Here is a 24,182-nt window from a genome sequence, read left to right on the forward strand (position 1 = left end):
CTAGCTGTGGATGTTGGTTTTAGCCTCCCTCTCCCTCTCTCCGCCGCAGTGCCCAAACACCAGTGTCAGGTGACCAACGGAGGCTGCAGCCACCTGTGCCTCCTCTCCCCCGGGGGAGGTTACAGGTGTGCCTGCCCCACCCACTTCTACCTGGCTGCAGACAACAAGACCTGCCTGTCCAACTGCACAGCCAGCCAGGTCAGTGGCCCTTTTCTCCTACTGCTTACAAAAACATTTGACATAGTCATTCAGCAGACGCTGTTATCCAGAGTGACTTACAGTTAGTGAATTCATCTTAAGGTAGCTAGGTGGGACAACTACATTTCACATTCATAGTAAGTAAATCTTTGCTTAGTAATAATTGGAGGAGTGCTTATATTTGACCTGTTACACACTTGCTTAATCCAACTCCCCCTGAGACACCCATAGGTAGTCGGGTCAGGGCCAGGGTCACCATTATCCACCGCCCCTGGATTAATTGGGTTAAGGGCCTTGCTTAAGGGCACAGCGGCAGATTTTTCACCTTGTTGGCTTCGGAATTCAAACCAACGACCTTTCGTTTACTGGCCCTTTGCTCTAACCTCGAAGGCTACTGTATCTGCCACCCAATAAAGCAGCTACCAGCTAAGTCCGTGCTAGTTGGAGGGGAGTGGGGGGGTGCTGTGGGATAATTCAACATACATTTTTAAGAGGTACTTTTTAATATATTTTTGGAAGACGTGCAGGAACCAGCAGGGGCTCTGACATTAGTATTTGTAGTTTCAAGTAAGGTACTTTAGTGTCCCAAAATCTTCCTGAATGATGATGATGATGACAATGATGACGACGATGATGATGATGATGATGATGACGAAGATGATGGAGATGATATCTGAAGCTTTCTGCTGTTTTTGTGTCCTATAGTTCCGCTGTGGGACAGATGAGTGCATCCCCTTCTGGTGGAAGTGTGACACGGTGGATGACTGTGGGGACGGGTCGGACGAGCCTCCAGACTGCCGTGAGTCACCATCAACACACACTTGACAAGGACACTTGACAAGGTCCCTTTAGGGCTTGTAACATTTTCTGTACACACCAATTCACAATTACTCAATCAATTCACAGCCCCCTAGTGGAGCAGGACTCTAACTGCACAGTACAGTACAGAAAATGTTCTTTATCCATAAAATGAAGTGGGCAGAGAACAAACCCCTTTTCACATTATTTAAGATCGAATTTCAATATTATTTTTGAAATGATCAGTAAATGTAAAAACAAAAAAGCAATACGCACCATAAAAGTATTTATCTTGACATGTAATACCCCTGTCTGTTAGGTTTATGTACTCTTGTTTGTATTTCTTTTTTTGTGTGTGTGTTCATAATAAAAATTAAAAAAGAAATATTTTTTTTTTAAATAAGAAAATGTTACAACCCTTTTTCCTCGTCTTGTTTACTAGCTGTGTTTCTATAAAGTCGGTGCAATGTCTGTGTGTGTGTGTGTTTCCTTCCTCACAGCTGAGTTTAAATGCCAGCCAGGGAGGTTCCAGTGTGGGACTGGTCTCTGTGCTCTGCCTCCGTTTATCTGTGATGGGGAGAACGACTGTGGGGACAACTCTGATGAAGCCAACTGTGGTAAAGACCTTTTATTATATCATTCACATTTCTGGTCATTATTGTAAAAGACAATGCATCCTCATTCCTTACCTGGAAAAATACAGGAAATAAATATGACACTCTCCATCCTATTCTGAATCCGCCCAAACGTTTCCCACAACTAACAAAAACTACATTGTAGACTACCTTGGCTACGGCTAACACCTTTGTTCATACTATCTACAGAATCCTACATCTGTCTATCTGGACAGTTCAAATGCAGGAAGCGTCAGAAGTGCATCCCAATGAACCTGCGCTGTAACGGACAGGACGACTGTGGAGACGGAGAGGACGAGACAGACTGCCGTAAGAATCAAATAGTCTGTAGATGGATCTCTATAGATGCGGTCTTAAAGAACAGGCTGACTATGTGATGAAAGTTTGCCAGCTCCGTACTTTGTGTCGGGGGATTTCAATTTCACTTGGCCATGAAAAATGAGCCTGCGCAAGACATAGATAATGAAGTATTGAAAAGGCTTTAGTTGTTAGCACTCTGGTCATTTCGTTAGCGGGAGAGACGACCCTTTTGATGAGTGACAAAGAGAAAAGAAAGGAACAGTCAAGAGATACTCAGACCCTGAACAGACAGACTCTGTGACTTCCCCTCTGATTTTTAAGTCTTGGTCAATGATTCACCCTGTTAACAATTCTCTTTGGATTATAGAAAGCCCCCAGCCTTCTATGTTCATACTGCCATACCTGGTTAATTCTGCTCAAAGACACAAGGAAGGTCCATTATTAATAAAAGCCACATATCCTTGTTATAACAAGAAAAGTATGTGTGATACTTTTTAGTTGACCTAGTTTGACTTCGCTGTGGAGTTTGATTGGAGTTTCATCCCCTGCTTGTTACCCCTCTAGCTTGACATTTTAAAGTTCTGAACTTCTGGATGCTTCTTTCGCTTGTCTGAAATGTACAGTACCAGGTAAAGGTTGAGACAATTCCTCGTGTGTGAGAGAGACAGAAAGAGGGTCTTCATAAATACCTGTAATCACACCTGTCTGGTTGTCATCATAAATCAAAGTGACAGCTCTAAGATACACTGGAGCAAGGCCTCAAGACACACACACACACACACACATACACACCATCCATGAACACCTTATTAGATCACAGTGGCGGGTTAACGACTCATCTCACAGCTCCAGCCCTTGAAGCAGTCTAATCTCCCTCCCTGCACCCCCTGAGCCCCTGTCTCTGGCTGCAGTCACATCCAGCCCCAGCCTGGCTCAGTGGTTGAGCTGTGTTGCCCTGAGGCCACTGGGAACAGAGTGGGAACAGAGAGGAAGACACTGGTAATTGCACCAGCAGGGGGTTGAGCCATGCTGGCAGGCTGGAGGGAGGGAGGGGAAGGATGGGGAGTCTGGAGGAATGTACAGCACCCGGTAAAGTGTGTCTCTGTAGGGTCTATTTTAACAAACCTAACACAAGTGTAAATCTAAGCGCTGGCGGTAGAGCTGTAGGTTGGGTGGGTGTGTCAGAAATATTTGTTGCTATTTTCGCAACCAGATTTATGGGCGCAGTAGCTGGCAGTAGCGCAGAAGGGCTGGGTTTCGATTAATAAACAAGTTGAAGGTGTATCAAGGCTTGACCTCTTACTGGCCAATCAGAACATGCTCCATGGCTAAATATGTGGTTGCTTCAAGTTATCAAGAGCTTGGGATTATAAGGTTCTATCTGCAAAAATATGATTCTGCAATGATTGGCATTAGAATTCCGAACCCGGCGTAAGTTCTTAAGGACACACCTAAAATATTTCCACCCCTCCCACCTCAGCGCAAACCAGCTGACATTAGACAGGTAAACGGACAAACCTGGCGTTAGGGCAGGAAAATGCCAGTTTTTAACATGACGAAATAATGTCAACTAGCGTGCATTTGACACTTGCGCCTCCTTACCCGCCAGCCGAAAATAGAGCACCGCGTGTGTTTTTGCGTGCGCGCGTGTGAGCGGCAGAGAGATACAGAGAGGGTATTCCAGGAGCTGAGTCTCACCCTGGGTGCAGATTAGGGCAGACAGAAGGTGGTTTAGCCCGCGTCTGAGGGGATGCCTTTCTGAGACGCAGGGAGGTTTAAACAGGGCTAATCATGCTGGGAGGGCTGAGGGTTTAGAGATGCAGCTGGAGCTCTAACCACCTCCATCCTCCTCTTGCTGGGAAAGACTAAGCTGTGCTCTGGGTGTCAAGGTACTGTGGCATAAGGAGGGTGTAGAGGAAAAATGAATTTGACTTTCTCTGTTGCTCCACACCCTAGTTTTGTATGCCACGTATAAAATGATTTGGGTGAATTTGATGTAACTACAATACATGTGTATTGCTATTGTTTTGGTAGTGTCTTTATCATTTTGGTACCTTCAGTCGCATTAGCCGACAAGTTTTGCGATTTTATAACTGGCCATTATTGTATAGCTCGTGACGACGTCTCTTTTCGTCTTTATCCTCCCTGTTGATCTCCTGTGCCATCGGTCTCCATCCCCAGCTGAGAGTACCTGTTCTGCCAACCAGTTCCAGTGTAAGACCTCCATGCACTGTATCTCAGCCCTGTGGGTGTGTGACGAGGACCCGGACTGTGCCGATGGATCGGACGAGGCCAACTGTGGTGAGTTCTACTATTCTATGCTATTGTACCTTCAGAAAGTATTCACACACCCCTTGACTTTTCCACATTTTGTTCTGTTATAGCCTGAATTTAAAATGGTTTAAATTGAGATTTTGTGTAAATGGCCTACACACAATACCCCATAATGTCAAAGTGGAAATATGTTTTTTGAAATGTTTACAAATTAATTAAAAAATGAACAGCTTGAGTCATTAAGTATTTAACCCCTTTGCTATGGCAAGCCTAAATAAAACAAGAAGACATTCAATATAGTTATATTGATTACACTTTGGATGTATCAATACCACCAGTCACTACATAGATATAGGCATCCTTCCTAACTCAGTTGCCGGAAAGGAATGAAGGCGCTCAGGGATTTCACCGTTAGGCCAATGGTGACTTTAAAACAGTTACAGAATGTTAATGGCTGTGATAGGAGAAAACTGAGGCTGGATTAACAGCATTAATCTAAATGACGGAGGGAAAAGACGGAAAATATTCCAAAACGTTCATCCTTTTTGCAATAAGGCAGTTAAGTTATACTGCATAAAATGTGGTAAATAAATTAACTTCATGTGCTGAATACAAAGCGTTATGTTCTGGGCAAATCCAACACAACACATCACTGAGTACCACTCTTTATATATTCAATCATGGTGGTGACTGCATCATGTTATGGGTATGCTCATCTGCAAGGACTGTGGAGTTTTTTTAGGATAAAAAGAAACAGAATTGAGCTAAGCACAGGCAAAATCCAAGATGAAAACCTGGTTCACTCTGCTTTAAACCAGACACTGGGAGAGGAAATCACCTTTCAGCAGGACAATAACCGAAAACACAAGGCCAGAAATACACTGGAATTGCTTACCAAGACGACGTTGAATGTTCCTGAGTGGCCTAGTTACAGTTTTGACTTAAAATGGTATGAGAAAGTATGGCAAGACATGAAAAAATGGCAACTTGACAGAGCTTGAAGATTTTTTTAAAGAATAATGTGCAAATATTTTACAATCCATGTGTGCAATGCTCTTAGAGACTTACCCAGAAAGACTCACAGCTGTAATCGCTGCCAATGGCGATTCTAACAAAACGCAACACAACAAAATGTGGAATAAGTCAAGGGGTATGAATACTTTCTGAAGGCAATGTATGTTATCTTATATTATATTCTAGTCTACCGTCTTAGAAAAAAGGGTTCCGAAAGGGTTATTCGGTTGTCCCCATAAGAGAACCCTTTTTGGTTCAAGGTAGAAAGAACCCTGTTGGGTTCCATGTAGAATCCCCAAAAGGGTTCTACCTGGAACCAAAAGGGTTTCTTCAAAGGGTTCTCCTATGGGGACAGAACCCTTTTTAGGTTCTAGATAGCAACTTTTTTTCTAAGAATGTCGTCTAGTCTAGTCTTTTGTAGCGGTTTTTGATCACAATGGAATGGCCTACTCTACGGGGACATTTGTATCTTGACTTTGTGTCTCATTGTACTATATGCAAGCTTTGAGCGGGTAAACGCAAATGTGTAGACTTAAATTGAATGTGATAGACGACGTTATGCAGACATCAACTGACATTTTTTATTGGTGACCACCTCATTAATGCTGGCTGGTCTTTGATATGCTCATAAAGCACTTGTTAATATGGCCAGCTCCAGAGATTAGCTGGAGGAGGTTAAGTCATCTTACTGGCTCTTCCTCTCATCAACTGGACTGCTAGGGCTTGACCTTGGCATTTCCACTGCTGCCTGTGCATTTAATGGTGACATTTCGGGGGATCGAGGGGATGACAGTAAGTTCTCTCTATGATTTGAGTCGTTCTCTCTGGTTTTCAGTCAGTGTGCAATTTTTTTAAATTTCTCTATGGGTCATATTTTAAAAGGTTTCTTCTCTTACCGATGATAACCCGACAGATATTAAGCATGAGAGGAGACGTACACACTTACAGAACATATTGTATACACCCACTGGCTTTGACTTACCTTAATCGACGAGAGGCAACAACATAGAGTTATGGAATCCCCAGCGTCGTATTTTTAGAATGTGATATAAATCTTTCAGGCATGGGAAGGAATGGATTTAGTATTCAACTGCCGCAGTGTGCTCAGGTCAAGTTTGAATTCTGTTAATGCCATACTAAGTTTGGGAATTAGCTCTCAAACATGGTACTGTGTGATTGTCAATTAATAATGCGTTATGTATTTATCTTTTCTCCCCATAGTTCGATTAAAAGTCTGACATGGAGATTTTACAGTGTTGGGACACCATGTAAAGACGGATTATTAGATTGTTATTTTAGAAAGGAAACAGGAAAGTTACTGTTCTTCTAGTCTTTCTTCTTGACAGTAGCAGGCGTTTTATATACAGTATGTAAAGTAATGTCTTAGTCTTTATTGATCATTGTCTTGTCTTCCTTAGAGAGAACTCAAGGGACTGACGCTCACCATCACACACACCTGGCAATATGCAAAACATCAACATGGATACCGTTTCAGACACTTTGCTTGTTTTACGCCTTTATGGACTGTTGTTTCTGTGCCTAGATGAGAAGACATGTGGTCCTCATGAGTTCCGGTGCCAGAACAACAACTGTGTCCCAGAACACTGGAGGTGTGATGGACAGAGTGACTGTGGAGACAACTCAGACGAACAGAACTGCAGTAAGTCCCTCATCTTCGGTCTGTTGTTTACGCTGGAAGGAATGAACTTGGAATGAACTTTTGTGTAACACTATGTAACTTGCGTACTCCCTGACTACTATAACTAGAGCATTGTGTTTTGCGCAATCATGTGACGTAGCACAATGCTATCCTGTATTTGAAGCCTTCTCCAGAAATGATAATTGCACCAAAATTGAAAGCGATTGTCTGAGTATGACGCTGGATCATCTGACACAAAAAGAAAAGACACAAAATGAAAACGCTTTAAAGGTTAAAATCCGGGTCACGTTACATGACTGCGCAAAATACAGCGACCTAATATAACTACCAACAAATACTTCTGCTTGGTATGACGGGGAATGTCCTGGGGAAACATGCCTCACTGTCATGCGCCTAAAATCACTGTCATTCCTTATTCCCTTACACCTCTCAGAGCCAGCCACCTGTCCCTCCAGGGACTTTGTGTGTGACAACGGAGAGTGCATCTCTGCTCGTTTCCATTGTGACGGTGACAGGGACTGTGCTGATAACTCTGATGAAAAAGGCTGTGAGACGCGCTCGTGCCCTGCGGACCAGTTCCAGTGTCTCAATCACCTCTGCATCTCCAACAAGTGGCTCTGTGACGGCCAGGAGGACTGTAAGATGGGGGAGGACGAGAGGAACTGTCAAGGACCTGGTATGAGCTCACAGACACGCTCGCACGGACACACGCACTCACACATGCACACTCACACTTGATTACTTACTGTATAGCTGTTGGATATATGTTGGATAGCTGTTGCTGGCTGCGGCTGTAGGTGGGGACTTGCTTTCACTGTCTCACTCAAAACAACCATGTTAATACTGCCCTCCGTTGGAAAGCATGCTTGTGTGTCACACATCTTGTAATAGGGGGACTCTTTGTTCGTTTGTGTTTGTTTGTGTTCAGCAACAGTTGCCGTTTTATGATGTCACCAGTAAGCATAGATACAGTTGGCTTACTGTCTTGCATTGACAGCTAGAAAATAACCCTTAATACCTTTAGAAACAAACTGAGGTATTCCCACACGTGGACCAATTCTCCGTTGACAGCAGTTACAGATTTCACTCCACCGTGGTATATCCTGACATTCACGTTTATTCTAAGATTTGTAATCCCTTTGTGCTTCATTGCAAGAATTGAATGTATGCCAAACTTGAAGTCTTGTGGAGAAATAGATGCAAGGCCAGAGTAGCTTCGAGGCACTTCAAATCTCGAGCAGATGGTTCAATATCAGCAAGCTGGTCTTCTCTCCTGTCTGCTAACCGAAGGTGTGAAATTAAAATGAGCTTTGTCTCTCTCACCGAGATGCCTCTGCCTCGCTGTCTGTCTGTCTGTCTGTCTGTCTGTCTGTCTGTCTGTCTGTCTGTCTGTCTGTCTGTCTGTCTGTCTGTCTGTCTGTCTGTCTGTCTGTCTGTCTGTCTGTCTGTCTGTCTGTCTGTCTGTCTGTCTGTCTGTCTGTCTGTCTGTCTGTCTGTCTGTCTGTCTGTCTGTCTGTCTGTCAATTCAATGGCATGACATAACAATATACTATACATATTGCCAAAGCTTACTTTGGAGATTTACAATATTAACATCATTTAAATAATAATAATCAATTTTGTCAACGGGATAACAGTAACAACAATAATCAAAGTTCAAAATAAACATACATTGAACAATAACAATAAGCATAGAGGACATGTGCAGGTTGGTTGGTCTGTCAGACACTGTCCCTATGGCAGGCAGCAATGTAGTGTTCTGCCAACCCATAGCTCTATGCGTCCTCCCCCAACAGGACGGGTAGCTTATTCTCATCAGAGAGGTCTTTGAAACCTTGAATAAGGATTTCAAATATGGGGAACTGACTCTCTAAATGTTTGATATTTTTGACATTTTGTCAGGAAATGCAGCTCCGTCTCGGGTTCTGCTGTGGTGCAATGGTTGCACAGCCTTTCCCCTACAGGGAGCCAGGTTTTCCTGTGTCTACCCTTCCCAATGCCAAGAGCCTGTACTTTGTCAAGGTTTTTCTAAGGTTTTGATCAGTAACCATGGTCAAATAGTTTGCCACGGTGTAGTGTCGATTTAGGGCCAGATAGCACTGCATTTTGCTTTGTGCTTGTGTTTCCCTGTAAGTAATGTAGTTTTGTTTTGATCGTGTTGTAATTTGGTTTATTCTGATTGATTGGATGTTCTGGTCCTGAGGCTTCAGTGTATTAGTAGAACAGGTTTGTGAACTCAGCCCCAGGACCAGCTGGATGAGGGGACTTTCTCAGCTCTTGATATTGCATGGCTTGGTAATGATATGAGAGGGGGTCACTGTATTTTAGATGTTTTCAAAACATTATTATTAGTCAATATTGGCCTAATTCTGCCCTACATGATTTGTTTGTAGTTTTGGAGGAGAATCTTACAGAACTCTCCATGCAGGGTTTCAATCGGGTTTTTGTCCCATTGGGTGAAATCTTGTTTTGCAAATGGAAACCACACCTCGCTGTCATAAAGTGTGATTGGTTCAATGACACATTCAATTTGTTTTAGCCTAATTTTAATAGGTATTTCAATTTTAATTTGTTTTTTAATGGCATGGAATGCCTTGCATGCTTTCTCTCTCAGTTCATTCACTGCCTCATGAAGGTATCCAGTTGAGCTTATTTTTAAACCTAAGTAATTGTAGTGTGTGCAGTACTCTATATACTTTGGTCTACTGTAATTCCCTGAGATCTGGGAATTGGTCTGTCTCTCTCTGACTCTTCTCTCTCTGAGTCTTCTCTCCCTGTCTATTCCCTCTCTCGCGCTCTCTCTCTCTCTCTGTCTGTCTGTCTGTCTGTCTGTCTGTCTGTCTGTCTGTCTGTCTGTCTGTCTGTCTGTCTGTCTGTCTGTCTGTCTGTCTGTCTGTCTGTCTGTCTGTCTGTCTGTCTGTCAATTCAAGTGCTTTATTGGCATGATTTAACAATGTACACATTGCCAAAGCATACTTTGGAAATGGAATGATTCATTAACGACATCATCAAAAATCATCAAGATTGTCACAAAGAGGAAAATCACTAAGTACAATAATCAAGGGTGTGGTGGATGGGGTTGTATTAGAAATATAAATCACTAAGAAAATAAATAACACGAAGGCATGTGCAGGTTTGTTGCTCTGTGTCTCTCTCTCTCTTTCTCTCATAATAACTTGTTTTTTAATATTTCAGCTGAGTACTTTCTTTATATATTTATATGGAAAGTACCTGTGGACAGCCGTGGCTGCACTTGCACTGTAAATACCTCCAATTGGAAGGCGTCTGCTAAATGACTAAAATGTAAATGTAATGGAAGGACCACACCGTGACATGCATGAAAAAGCTTTCCCCCCTCTCTCCCAGTGAGTCCAGATGGGAGTGAGACTGAATGGCTTTGATTGGTCCAAAGTGCTCCAAAACACGTTAGGAATAGCACTCAGAATGGACCCTCTGAAGAAGCTCTGTTTCTGTATCTGCAGCCATTGTGTTGCACTTGTATACCTGGTGGTGTCGTGGCCAGTTGAGACGTATTTTCAGCACCGGTTTATCAATGGGGATTGTCTGTGTCGTCAGATTCTTTTGTCTAGTGTGGTCCTGCGTGGTTCAGTTGGTAAGAGCGTGGCGCTGGCATCATCAAGGCTGTGGGTTCAATAACTACACATAATACGAATGTATGCACTCACTGTACTGTAAAGTCATTTCGAATGAAAGTGCTACGTTATCTGTTTCAGCGGTCCTTCCGTCCTGCGCCCTGAGTGAGTATGAGTGTGTCGGGGGAGGCTGCGTGTCGGCCCGCCTGAGGTGTGACGGCCAGAGAGACTGCTCAGATGGATCTGATGAGGTGAGTGCTCTCTGATGAAGCCCTGATTGTCGTGGCTGAGCCTCATCTGTGCGATAATGCAGGATACCTTTCGTGTCTGTTTGCCTTTAATGTATGCCATTTGTTCGTAAGGTCATCAACATCGGAAAATGTGTCCTAATTATCTTGCACCATATTTTCATGGGATTCATCCCCCTGAAATGGTATTGAATGATTGCTAGGACTACTCATCTTTGTGTAAAACGTAAAGTCTGCGTTTTGGCAATCAACATCCTTATCTCTCAAATACCTGGATACAGGTAGTTTGGTATTTTTGCCTGTTTCCTCCAAACATCAGGGTCCCTTTAGGATCTCAGTGTAATTAAAACCATGCTCTTGGTTCAGAGTCAATAGTTCACGTCCATGCCGTGGCAGCCTACCTCTTTTAATAAGGTCTTTCTCCTCAGCCAACAGAGTCCCCTGGAGAGAGCGACGTCATCCTAGACGCATGCATTATATATTAAAAGCAATTTCACCAAAGGCCAAGTACATGTTGATTAATTCAACCTATAACTCACAGTTTGTAACACGTCATTCTGTCATGTTTTGTACAAAATAAAATGCGCATTTGATCTGAAAATGACGATGGTCATTCTTCGTCTTCGTCTTCTTCTTCTAAGCATACATCATAATGTAATGTTAAGGCTTGGACAAGCCTTTTTCGAGATCTGGCAGTGGAATGGCTTGGTGGCAGACAGGGGTGTATGTGTTTGTTGTTTTTGAGGTGTGTGTGTGTGTTGTGCCGACAGGTAGACTGTGTGAGGGAGTGCAGGGAGGATGAGTTCCTGTGCCTGAACCGAGCTCACTGCATCCCCAGCCGCTGGCACTGTGATGCCCTGCCTGACTGTGTGGATCACAGTGACGAGCATAACTGTGTCCAGGGTGAGCCTAGAACACACACGCATACATGCACAAGCTCATCCCACACACACACACACACACACACACACAATGTTCTTTACAACATGTGTGATGTATTATTCACTCAGTCAGTATTATGTTAAAACTGTGTGTCCATTGCGGTCTCCCTTCAGTCAGAGTGCTCTCTGTAATTGTGAGGAAAGGTTGATGGGTGCAGTGGCGTAAAAAGTACCCAATTGTCGTACTTGAGTGAAAGTAAAGATACCTTAATAGAAAATGAGTCAAGTTAAAGTGAAAGTCACCCAGTAAAATATTAATTGAGTAAAAGTCAAAAATAATTTGGTTTTAAATATACTTAAGTATCAAAATAAATAATTGCTAAAATATACTTAAATATCAAAAGTATAATTAATTTCAAATACTTTATATTAAGCAAACCAGACAGTACTGATTTCTTGCTTTTTTTAAATGTATGGATAGCCAGGGGCACACTCCAACACTCAGACATTTACAAGCAGAGCACATGTGTTTAGTGAATCTGCCAGTTCAGATGCAGTAGGGAGAGATGCACTTATCTCTTGATAAGTGCATGAACTTTCCATTTTCCTGTTCTGCTAAGCATTCAAAATGAGTAATTTGGGGTGTCAAAGACAATATATGGAGTAAAAAGTACATTATTTTCTTTAAGAATGTAGCGAAGTAAATGTACATGTTATCTATAAAACTTGTTACAAATGATGGAGTCATGATTCACCAAATTATATTTTGAAAGAGGAAGTAAAGTACTTTAAGAATATGTTTTCGTTTCAGGCTCCTCCATCTCCACTAACCGAAGCTAATTGTATGGATTTGTTTCCTAATAATAATATAAAATTACCATCTGTACAGAAAGACTCATGTGAAGGCCAAATTACAGAGGAGGAACTGCTTGATGCAATTGGGGCCTTTAAGGATGGGAAAACTCCAGGGCTGGATGGCATACCAGTGGAGGTATACCAAACTCCAGGGCTGGGTGGCATACCAGTGGAGGTATACCAAACTCCAGGGCTAGATGGTATACCAGTGGAGGTATACCAAACTCCAGGGCTAGATGGCATACCAGTGGAGGTATACCAAACTCCAGGGCTGGGTGGCATACCAGTGGAGGTATACCAAACTCCAGGGCTAGATGGTATACCAGTGGAGGTATACCAAACTCCAGGGCTGGATGGCATACCAGTGGAGGTATACCAAACTCCAGGGCTGGGTGGCATACCAGTGGAGGTATACCAAACTCCAGGGCTAGATGGTATACCAGTGGAGGTATACCAAACTCCAGGGCTGGGTGGCATACCAGTGGAGGTATACCAAACTCCAGGGCTAGATGGTATACCAGTGGAGGTATACCAAACTCCAGGGCTAGATGGCATACCAGTGGAGGTATACCAAACTCCAGGGCTGGATGGCATACCAGTGGAGGTAGACCAAACTCCAGGGCTGGATGGCATACCAGTGGAGGCATACCAAACTCCAGGGCTGGATGGCATACCAGTGGAGGTATACCAAACTCCAGGGCTGGATGGCATACCAGTGGAGGTATTCCAAACTCCAGGGCTGGATGGCATACCAGTGGAGGCATACCAAACTCCAGGGCTGGGTGGCATACCAGTGGAGGTATACCAAACTCCAGGGCTGGATGGCATACCAGTGGAGGTATACCAAACTCCAGGGCTGGGTGGCATACCAGTGGAGGTAAACCAAACTCCAGGGCTGGATGGCATACCAGTGGAGGTATACCAAACTCCAGGGCTGGATGGCATACCAGTGGAGGTATACCAAACTCCAGGGCTGGATGGCATACCAGTGGAGGTAGACCAAACTCCAGGGCTGGATGACATACCAGTGGAGGTATACCAAACTCCAGGGCTGGATGGCATACCAGTGGAGGTATACCAAACTCCAGGGCTGGATGGCATACCAGTGGAGGTAGACCAAACTCCAGGGCTGGATGGCATACCAGTGGAGGTATACCAAACTCCAGGGCTGGATGGCATACCAGTGGAGATATACCAAACTCCAGGGCTGGATGGCATACCAGTGGAGGTATACCAAACTCCAGGGCTGGATGGCATACCAGTGGAGGTAGACCAAACTCCAGGGCTAGATGGCATACCAGTGGAGGTATACCAAACTCCAGGGCTGGATGGCATACCAGTGGAGGTATACCAAACTCCAGGGCTGGATGGCATACCAGTGGAGGTATTCCAAACTCCAGGGCTGGATGGCATACCAGTGGAGGTATACCAAACTCCAGGGCTGGGTGGCATACCAGTGGAGGTAAACCAAACTCCAGGGCTGGATGGCATACCAGTGGAGGTATACCAAACTCCAGGGCTGGATGGCATACCAGTGGAGGTATACCAAACTCCAGGGCTGGATGGCATACCAGTGGAGGTAGACCAAACTCCAGGGCTGGATGGCATACCAGTGGAGGTATACCAAACTCCAGGTTGGATGACATACCAGTGGAGGTATACCAAACTCCAGGGTTGGATGGCATACCAGTGGAGGTATACCAAACTCCAGGGCTGGATGGCATACCAGTGGAGGTAGACCAAACTCCAGGGCTGGATGGCATACCAGTGGAGGTATACCAAACTCCAGGTTGGATGACATACCAGTGGAGGTATACCAAACTCCAGGGCTGGATGGCATACCAGTGGAGGTATACCAAACTCCAGGGCTGGATGGCATACCAGTAGAGGTATACCAAACTCCAGGGCTGGATGACATACCAGTGGAGGTATACCAAACTCCAGGGCTGGATGGCATACCAGTGGAGGTATACAAAACCTTTTTAGATATACTCACAGGACCATTATTAGCATGTTTTAACCACTCCTAAATAAACGGTAGATTATCAGACACGCAACAAGAAGGTCTGATATCGTTATTACTGAAACAGGACCCAAGTGGTATATATAAAGATCCAGTCCATTCCAACATTTGGAGACCTCTTACACTTCAGTGTTGTGATGCAAACATCCTGGCTTAACGCGTGCATATGTTGGGCATGACACCTACCACAGGAGATGGTTATACAGCACAAACTGATCTGACTCCAGGATAGATTACAAGTGATTTTACTGATCTGATTCCAGGATAGATTACAAGTGTTTTTCATCAAGCTCTGAACCCTAGTTCTATCTAGTTCTATCGGGTTCTAACTGCACCAACACTCCCCATATCCCACAGATTCCAGTCATTCCGGAGAACTGCTGTAACAGCACCATGTCTGTTTATTCTACTGCAGTACAAGGCCCTCCCTTCTAGCAGCCCAGCAATTTGTTGGAGAAGACTGTATATACTGTAATGTAGGCTAACCATACCACCTGTGAATCTTGAAGGCCACTAACATTCTAGCTACTGTATGTTTTGTTTATTTTTTATGTGAAGAGATTAGATAATCAGGAACAAAACCCATCTGTGCAGATGAACACTACACAGCCTTCAAAGACTCAACTTCCACTGTGAGACATCTATCTCGGTTCCGTGTTTGTCACTGGTCCGATTTAAAGGGGTCACAGTCGTGGAAGCATTGAAATGAAGACCTTCGTTTGGCTTTTGGTTCTTCTTCAGTGTCTTTGTTCTGATGATGTCATCATTGTGCAGCTGCATAATGATGGTGGTGAGGATGATGGTGGTGAGGATGATGGTGGTGAGGATGATGGTGGTGAGGATGATGGTGGTGAGGATGATGGTGGTGAGGATGATGGTGGTGAGGATGATGGTGTTGAGAATGATGGTGAAGATGATAGTGGTGAAGATGATGATGGTGAGGATGATGGTGGTGAGGATGATGGTGGTGAAGATGGTGGTGAAGATGATGGTGAAGATGATGGTGGTGAGGATGATGGTGAAAATGATGGTGAAGATGATGGTGGTGAGGATGATGGTGAAGATGATGGTGAAGATGATGGTGGTGAAGATGGTGGTGGTAAAGATGATGATGGTGGTGAAGATGATGGTAGTGAGGATGATGGTGAAGATGATCCTGTAGTCCCGTGTGGCTCAGTTGGTAGAGCATGGCGCGTGCAACGCCAGGGTTGTGGGTTCATTCCCCACGGGGGGACCAGGATGAATATGTATGAACTTTCCAACTTGTAAGTCGCTCTGGATAAGAGCGTCTGCTAAATGACTTAAATGTAAATCTAAAATATAAAAAGTAGAGACTTTTTATAAAAATATAAAAAGTAGAGACCACCAAAAACGACTTAAGTAGTACTTTGAAGTATTTTTACGTAAGTACTTTACACCACTGGATGGGTGAGGCAAGTAGAAAGATGGTTGCAGTATTAATCAATATAATGAGAAACCGTTGTTACCTCATCTTCTCAGAAAAGCATTCAAGCTCAACATATTGCAGAGGTGTGGACTCAAGTCACATAACTCTGACTCGAGTCTGACTCTAGTCACAAATTTCATGACTTGAGACTCAACTTGATAGAAAATAAAATAACTTGAGACTTGACTTCGACTTGGAGCCTCAAGATTCGGGAACTCTGACTAGAGACTGATGACTTTAAATTATCTGGCCAGGTTTGTCAATCATTTTGAGTCACAGAGTCTTAGTGGAATTACTTTCCACGCAGGTAGACACAGTAGTCGCAGCATCGCACTTTCAAAATAAATCAACCAATTGGAACCGATTGGCTAGTGAAACACACACACTGTCCACAGATTGGACCAGCAAACGGTCAATCAACACAGGTTGGATGAGCTAGTGAACAGATTGCTAATTTGCTGTACAGCTATAGGATCGGGTGCAGCGCAGTGTCAAATTGTAGGGGGAGAGGATTGCCATAAATAAATATGCAGCTCCCCCCAAAAAATTGATAATAGAGAATATTAACTGTTTATTTGGCAAGCACACCATCAATGGTGCATCAAGCAACAATTACTAGAATAGGCCTACTGGTCTTTTGGTATGTCAATCATATGTATGGGACAAATCTTATTTTTGGTGAAAAACAAAATTTTGGTGAAAAATCATATTTAGGGAGAAAAAAAATGTGTTTCCTACTATATTGTTTCTCTTGCAGCAGCCCACACTTGCCGTGCGGATGAGTTTATCTGTACCAACACACTGTGTAAGCTTTACATCTGGGTGTGTGATGGAGAGGATGACTGCGGAGATAACTCTGATGAAGACTCCGACATGTGTGCTAAACTGCCGTGTCCACCGAGCAGACCCTACCGCTGTAGGAACGACAGGGTGTGTCTGCGCTCGGAGCAGGTGTGCAACGGAGTCAACGACTGTGGGGACATCTCCGATGAAGAGGACTGTGGTGAGTTCAATCGTATCTGTTAACTTTTGAACTTAAATCATTCAGATGATCACAAATAACCCAGAATCACAGATGTTTTATTTCACCTTTATTTTAGCTGGGAGTCCCATTAAGACCATTATCTATTTTACAAGGGAGTCCTGTACATACACAATTTACAAATATAACATCATACAAACATACAAGATTACAAATCATACTCAAGAGAAACAATCCCATTCGCACGCACACGTCCATCATTGTTGGTGTAAAAAATGAAAGCTAGAGATAGCAATAGCCTAGCTATGGTGTTAAAACATGCCTGTTCTGTCTTTGGCCCCATGGCTGTTACCTTCTCCTTCTCCCTCTGGCTTGCCCTGTACCCTGGATCAGAAGATGTGATGCGGACCCCAAGGCCCTGTGGTAAGGTGGAGTTCACCTGCAGTAACCATCGCTGCATCCCGCAGGAGCTGCAGTGTGACCTGTTCGATGACTGTGGAGACGGGGGCTCGGATGAACAGGACTGCAAAGGTGGTACGTGGCCTCTAAAGTTCCTCGCTCTTCCTTTGTCTCTCTATCTCTCTTTCTTTCAAAATATCCCTCCCTCGATATCGATCTCGATCTCAGTCTTTGTCTCTCTCGCTCTCTGTATCTGTCTCTGTCTCTCCCCCTCTCTGTATATCTCTCTCTCTCTCTATGCCTGTCTGTAAGATTGTAAGATTGTATAAGGAAAGAACAGAGGAAGGAAGGCAGGATAAGTCCTACAAAATCTTCCAAATAAATGCTCTCTCCTGGATCGAACATTCTGAAATAAAAACATAGCTGAAATAAAACATAAATAATGCATTCTAGCCCCTGATTTTGGGCACTGTCAGCATTTGGGGCGGCAGGTAGCCTAGTTGTTAGAGCATTGGGCCAGTAACCAAAAGGTTGCTGGATCGAATCCCAGAGCTGACAAGGCAAAAATCTGTTCTTCTGAACAAGGCAGTTAACTGTTCCCCAGTAGGCTGTCGTTGTAAATAAGAATTTGTTCTTAACTAACTTGCCTGGTTAAATAAAAAAATATCTGTGCACTCAGGGTATGTTTATTCCCAGCACGTAGAGTACTCTATTTACAAAAGCTGAATGAGAGAGAAAAGGGCTGTGCTAATGGATGTTTTTATTATTCAAATCACCATGTTACACTTTCAGTTTATTAATCAATGCACACTCTTAGAGAAAAATATATGAAAGGGTTCTTCGGCTGTCCCCATAGGAGAACCCTTATTGGCTCCAGGTCGAACCCTTTTGGGTTCCATGTAGAAACCAAAAACGGTTATACCTGGAACCAATAAGGGTTCTTCTATAGGGACAGCCGAAGAGCTCTTTTCGGGGACCCTTTTTTCTAAGAGTGCACAAACAGCATCCAACTTACACCATGTATGATGTGTTATTGTGATGTCCGTGTTTTATACAGTGGTTTCCAAGGACGGAGTATGTGGAGAGAGAGTGGGTCTATGTGGAGATGACGCATTCTGCAATAATACAGGAACAGATTCACTCTGTCAGTGTAAGGCTGGCTTTCAGAGGAGCCAGACGACGAGGCAATGTGAAGGTACAGTACAGTGAAGATTTTCGCCTTTGATCTTCTCCGTCTCAGGGTTTTCTTTTGCATTCACTTGCTGCTAAGAGTTTGAAATGTTACGTTGCCTTTCGAATAGAGATCAGACAGCAAAGAAGGCCACACGTTACAGTACCATGCACCATCGCTTCAAGTCGGGGCTTATCACTGCAGAAATGCTCTGATGGCTCCTGTTCACTGGACAATGGCAATGCGTAGCGTAGCTACTCTGCCTTTGCCTTCTTTTTGATAAATGTGTTGGGCAAGTTTTAGATATGAACTATCAAAGATAGAATTTGTACTACTCCTAAGAGGTTATCTCTGTATATTGAAGGACAGAGCTCAGACAGAATTGTGGCGAAACCTCTTAATTATTTGTGGCTTGACGGGAATTATAGCCTTCATTCTTTATCTTTTTCTCAGAGATCAATGAATGCCTTCAGTTTGGCATGTGCTCTCACTACTGCACCAATACCAAAGGATCCTTCAAATGCACATGTGACCGTAACTTTAAAGAAATCGACGGTGAATGTATAACCAAAGGTAAGAGCTTGCCATCACTATTTTGATTACATATACAGTGCATAATCAGATGCATGACAATTTGATATTCACACATCACATCAAAATTCTACTTAATTATGCTTGATCAATTATGCATCACAACTATTCTGATTGCTACGATCTGTTTTGATTACAATATGCTAATTGTGTACACTCTTTATTTATATTATTTCCTTTGTGTTTTTTCTTCTACCTTAATGAACTCAACGGGCAGGACCAGAGGATCAGGTGCTCTACGTTGCTAATGACACTGAAATCCGAAGTTTTGTCTATCCGTTTAAGCAGAGCCACGGACAGAAACTGCATCCTCGCATCGAGGACAATGCTAAAATCATTGGGATGGACGCTCTTTTTCACCGACACAAGTTTGTCTGGGCCACACAGTTTAACCCTGGTGGAATGTTTTACAAAGACATCGTAGACAGAAGTCTCACTAAGTCAAATAGCGGAATCATAGTAAGTAAAGGGTTTGAGTGGGCTGAAGGTGGAGGGTTATTACTTATTATAAACTAGGTAGTTCAAGCCTTGAATGCTGATTGGCTGAAAGCCGTGGTATATTAGACCATATACACTCTAAATATGCTCCCAACAATTCAAATAGCGGAATCATAGTAAGTAAAGGGTTTGAGTGGGCTGGAGGTGGAGGGTTATTACTTAATGTAATCATTGTTATTACTGTATCTGAATGTTTTTGTTTTTGTATCTGTTAATTCACACTCTAAATATGCTCCCAACAATTTAGTTGTACCCGTTAAATTGTTGGGAGCATAATTTAGTATGCGACTTAATTATTTTATACAGTTTACTCTCAGTCAGCACCTCTATAAACATTTTTGGGTTTGCATTAACATATTCATCTGTTACATATTAACAGTGTTGGGATTAGTTACTTGAAAAGGTAATATATTACTTTGTGGAAAGTAATGCATCATATTACTCGTTATAGTACTTTGTGATACTTTCATGAAAAAAATCTCTAACTCTCGCAGTTTGTTTGACAGTCGGAGGGAGCAAGGCGAGCCATTCACGTTCTATCAAAGATAGGCTACTTACTAACTCAGATTTGATCACTAATTGCTCATTTCATCTATGGCGATGCTTTACTTCTTTGTTGTGAACAATATTTATTTTGTTTTTCTTGCAAGTCCTAGACAATTACAGTTTCAAGATACAATACATACTAATATGTACATACCAATATGTACAGGGGGAAAAGAAACAAACAAGATATAAAAAATAATAATAATAAAACGTACAAATAAAAAAGAACAAAACAGATTAAAGACATATGTCTCAGTGTTTACAAATTCAGTCAGTCTATTCAAATGTTATTCTCAAAGGCTACCAACCCAGAGCCACATAGGAAAACAGATTGTTTAAAAAGACAGAGCAGGACAATGCTATCTCCCATCCGCAAGACCAAACATTGTTGTTAAATTAGCTCTTGCAAGTGGGACATAGCATGTGACCAATTGACCAGAGTTTCGGGCTTGGCCCCGCACAGTCTGACAGTGGCTCTTTCCAGCTGTGCAATGTCCAAGTACATAAGCAACCAAAATCTGCAAAGGGCAATACCCAGTTCAAACCAATTCCTTAGAATAGTTTTTTTTTGCCTGCTGTTATTGCAGCCATAACAATCCGCATCTCTTGATAAGATAACGAAATGCTAGGGTTACAACCAAGCAAGAGGAGGGATGGGCCTTGCAGGTACTGTATGTTCCTGCCTTGAATAACATTTATAATATTAACAACATGAACCCAAAGAGTCTTTACTGGTACACAGCTCCAAAACATATGCATATAATTGCCCACCTCAGATTGGGTACATTTATTACATAAATGATTTAAATAAAGAGTGGTAGCCTGGTTTATGGTCCTGTAGGTTTTCAACACTGTAGGGAGTCTGAGACAATAACAAAAATATATTAAATAAATAGGAAGAACCAGGGAGAGAATATTACTTGAACAAATCCCTTGCAGGTTGAAGATATCCTTTAAAACATGATTATCTTCCTTAGACCAAGGAGGGAAGTTAAAGGCTTTGCTTTATCCCAGAATAAGGATCCCAGAATATTAATGCCCATGATTTTGGAATTAGCATTCGACGAGCAGCTGTCCACATACTTTTGGTCAAGTAGTGTATTCCTATGTCCTTAAAGAATGAAGTTGGGGGAGGAAGTTAATTAATACTGGGGAGTATATTCATTTAAATAACCAAAACCCTCAAATAAAGAGTAACACGATATGGACACCATCTACTTAGAGCTTTATTTTCTCTAATGTTGCACTAAAATTCTCATTAACAATGACTTTCAAATTGGATCGAATTGAAATGCCCAGTTATGTAAATCCCTAAAGTGATAGGTACAGAGGTATAGGTATATGACTTGTTTGGCTGTCGTCTTTAGAGGCATATAGCCAGAGAAGGAGCTGAATTATTTAAAGAGGTCAAGTACAGGTGATATACTGTGCATTAAGAAAGATTTCAGACCCCTTGACTTTTTCCACATTTTGTTACGTAACAGCATTATTCTAAAATGTATTAAATAGTTTTTATTCCTCATCAATCTACACACAATACTCCATAATGACAAATCAAAAACAGGTTTTTATATATTTTTGTATAAAATAATGTAAACTGAAATATCACATACACATAAGTATTCAGGCCCTTTACTCAGTACTTTGTTGAAGCACTTTTGGCAGTGATTACAGTATCAAGTCTTCTTGGGTATGACACTACAAGCTTAGCACATCTGTATTTTGGCAGTTTCTCCCGTTCTTCTCTCCAGATCCTCTCAAGTTCTGTCAGCTATTTTCATGTCTCTCCAGAGATGTTCGGTCGGGCTCTGGCTGGGCCCCTCAAGAACATTCAGAGACTTTCCCGAAGCCACTCCTGTGTTTTCTTGGCTGTGTGCTTAGGGTTGTTGTCCTGTTGAAAGGTGAACCTTTGCCCAAGTCTGAGGTCCTGAGCGCTCTGGAGCAGGTTTTCATCAAGGATCTCTCTGTACTTTTCTCCGTTCATCTTTCCCTCAATCCTGACTAGTCCCTCAGTGCTTGACACTGAAAAACATCCCCACAGCATCATGCTGCCACCACCATGCTTCACCGTAGGGATGGTGCCAGGTTTCCTCCAGACGTGACACTTGGCATTCAAGCCAAAGAGTTCAATCTTGGTTTCATCAGACCAGAGAATCTTGTTTATCATGGTCTGGGAGTCTTAAGGTGCCTTTTGGTAAACTCCAAGCGGGCTGTCATGTGCCTTTTACTGAGGATTGGTTTCCATCTAGCTACTCTACCATAAAGGCCTGATTGGTGAAGTGCTGCAGAGATGGTTGTCATTCTAGAAGATTCTCCCATCACAGCAGAGGAACTCTGGAGCTCTATCAGAGTGACCATCGCGTTCTTGGTCACCTCCCTGACCAAGGCCCTTCTACCCCGATTGCTCAGTTTGGCCTGGCGGCCAGCTCTAGGAAGAGTCTTGGTGGTGCCAAACTTCTTCCATTTAAGAATGATGGAGGCCACTGTGTTCTTGGGGACCTTTTTTTGTAACCTTCACCAGATCTGTGACTCGAAACAATCTTGTCTCGGAGCTCTACAGACAATTCCTTTGACCTCATGGCTTGGTTTTTGCTCTGACACGCACTGTCCACTGTGGGACCTAATACAGTTGAAGTCAGAAGTTTACATACACTTAGGTTGGAGTCATTAAATCTCGTTTTTCAACCACTCCACAAATGTCTTGTTAACAAACTATTGTTTTGGCAAGTCGGTTTGGACATCTACTTTGTGCATGACACAAGTAATTTTTACAAGAATTGTTTACAGACAGATTATTTCACTTATAATTCACTATTATCACAATTCCAATGGGTCAGAAGTTTACATACACTAAGTTGACTTTGCCTTTAAACAGCTTGGACAATTCCAGAAAATGATGTCATGCCTTTTGAAGCTTCTGATAGGCTAATTGACATCATTTGAGTAAGTTGGAGGTGTACCTGTGGATGTATTTCAAGGCCCACCTTCAAACTCGGTGCCTCTTTGTTTGACATCATGGGAAAATCAAAAGATATCAGCCAAGACCTCAGAAAAAAATGTGTAAAGCTTCACAGGTCTGGTTCATCCTTGGGAACAATTTCCAAATGCCTGAAGGTACCACGTTCATCTGTACAAACAATCGTACGCAAGTAAAAACACAGTGGGACCACACAGACGTCATACCGCTCAGGAAAGAGACACGTTCTGTCTCCTAGAAATGAACATACTTTGGTGCGAAAAGTGCTAATCAATCCCAGAACCACAGCAAACGACCTTGTGAAGATGCTGGAGGAAACAGATACAAAAGTATCTATATCCACAGTAAAACGAGTCCTATATCGACATAACCTGAAAGGCCTCTCAGCAAGGAAGAGGCCACTGCTCCAAAACCACCATAAAAGCCAGACTATGGTTTGCAACTGCACATAGGGACAAAGATCGTACTTTTTGGAGATTCTCTGGTCTGATGAAACAAAAATAGAACTGTTTGGCCATCGTTATGACCATCGTTTTGTTTGGAGGAAAAAGGGGGAGGCTTGCAAGTCGAAGAACACCATCCCAAATGTGAAGCACGAGGCTGGCAGCATCATGTTGTTGGGGTGTTTTGGTACAGGAGGGGCTGGTGCTCTTCACAAAATAGATGGCATCATGAGGCAGGAAAATTATGTGGATATATTGAAGCAACATCTCAAGACAGTCAGGAAGTTAAAGCTTGGTCGCAAATGGGCCTTCCAAATGGACAATGACCCAAAGCATATTTCCAAAGTTGTGGCAAAATGGCTTAATTATGGATAGGTGGGACGGTAGCGTGGGCCAACATCCGGTGAAATGGCAGAGCGCAAAATTCAAATTAAATTACTATAAATATTAAACTTTCATGAAATCACAAGTGCAATACATCAAAATAAAACTTAACATGTTGTTAATCCAGCCAAGGTGTCAGATTTCAAAAAGGCTTTACGGCGAAAGCAAACCATGCGATTATCTGAGGACAGTGTCCAGCACACAAATGCATAACAAATCATTTTCAACCAGGGAGTTGCGACACGAAAGTCAGAAATAGCGATAT

The 24,182-nt window shown here is 42.8% G+C and overlaps 1 protein-coding gene across 1 annotated transcript in view; it reads left to right on the plus strand.

Annotated features, from left to right (window-relative positions):
* The window catches only part of LOC139532141 (low-density lipoprotein receptor-related protein 1B-like), a 208,340-nt gene that overhangs the window by 160,877 nt on the left and 23,281 nt on the right, over positions 1–24,182 (plus strand). Inside the window, exons 62-75 of the mRNA XM_071329354.1 lie at positions 50–198; positions 904–997; positions 1,497–1,613; positions 1,821–1,940; positions 4,113–4,232; positions 6,763–6,879; positions 7,313–7,555; positions 10,614–10,723; positions 11,491–11,623; positions 16,684–16,929; positions 17,302–17,442; positions 18,365–18,502; positions 18,932–19,051; positions 19,287–19,528. Of these exons, the coding sequence (XP_071185455.1) occupies positions 50–198; positions 904–997; positions 1,497–1,613; positions 1,821–1,940; positions 4,113–4,232; positions 6,763–6,879; positions 7,313–7,555; positions 10,614–10,723; positions 11,491–11,623; positions 16,684–16,929; positions 17,302–17,442; positions 18,365–18,502; positions 18,932–19,051; positions 19,287–19,528 (2,090 nt within the window). The remainder of the gene's footprint in view (positions 1–49; positions 199–903; positions 998–1,496; positions 1,614–1,820; positions 1,941–4,112; positions 4,233–6,762; positions 6,880–7,312; positions 7,556–10,613; positions 10,724–11,490; positions 11,624–16,683; positions 16,930–17,301; positions 17,443–18,364; positions 18,503–18,931; positions 19,052–19,286; positions 19,529–24,182) is intronic.

The sequence above is a fragment of the Salvelinus alpinus genome, chromosome 10 (assembly GCF_045679555.1).
Source record: "Salvelinus alpinus chromosome 10, SLU_Salpinus.1, whole genome shotgun sequence".
Classification (NCBI taxonomy): domain Eukaryota; kingdom Metazoa; phylum Chordata; class Actinopteri; order Salmoniformes; family Salmonidae; genus Salvelinus; species Salvelinus alpinus.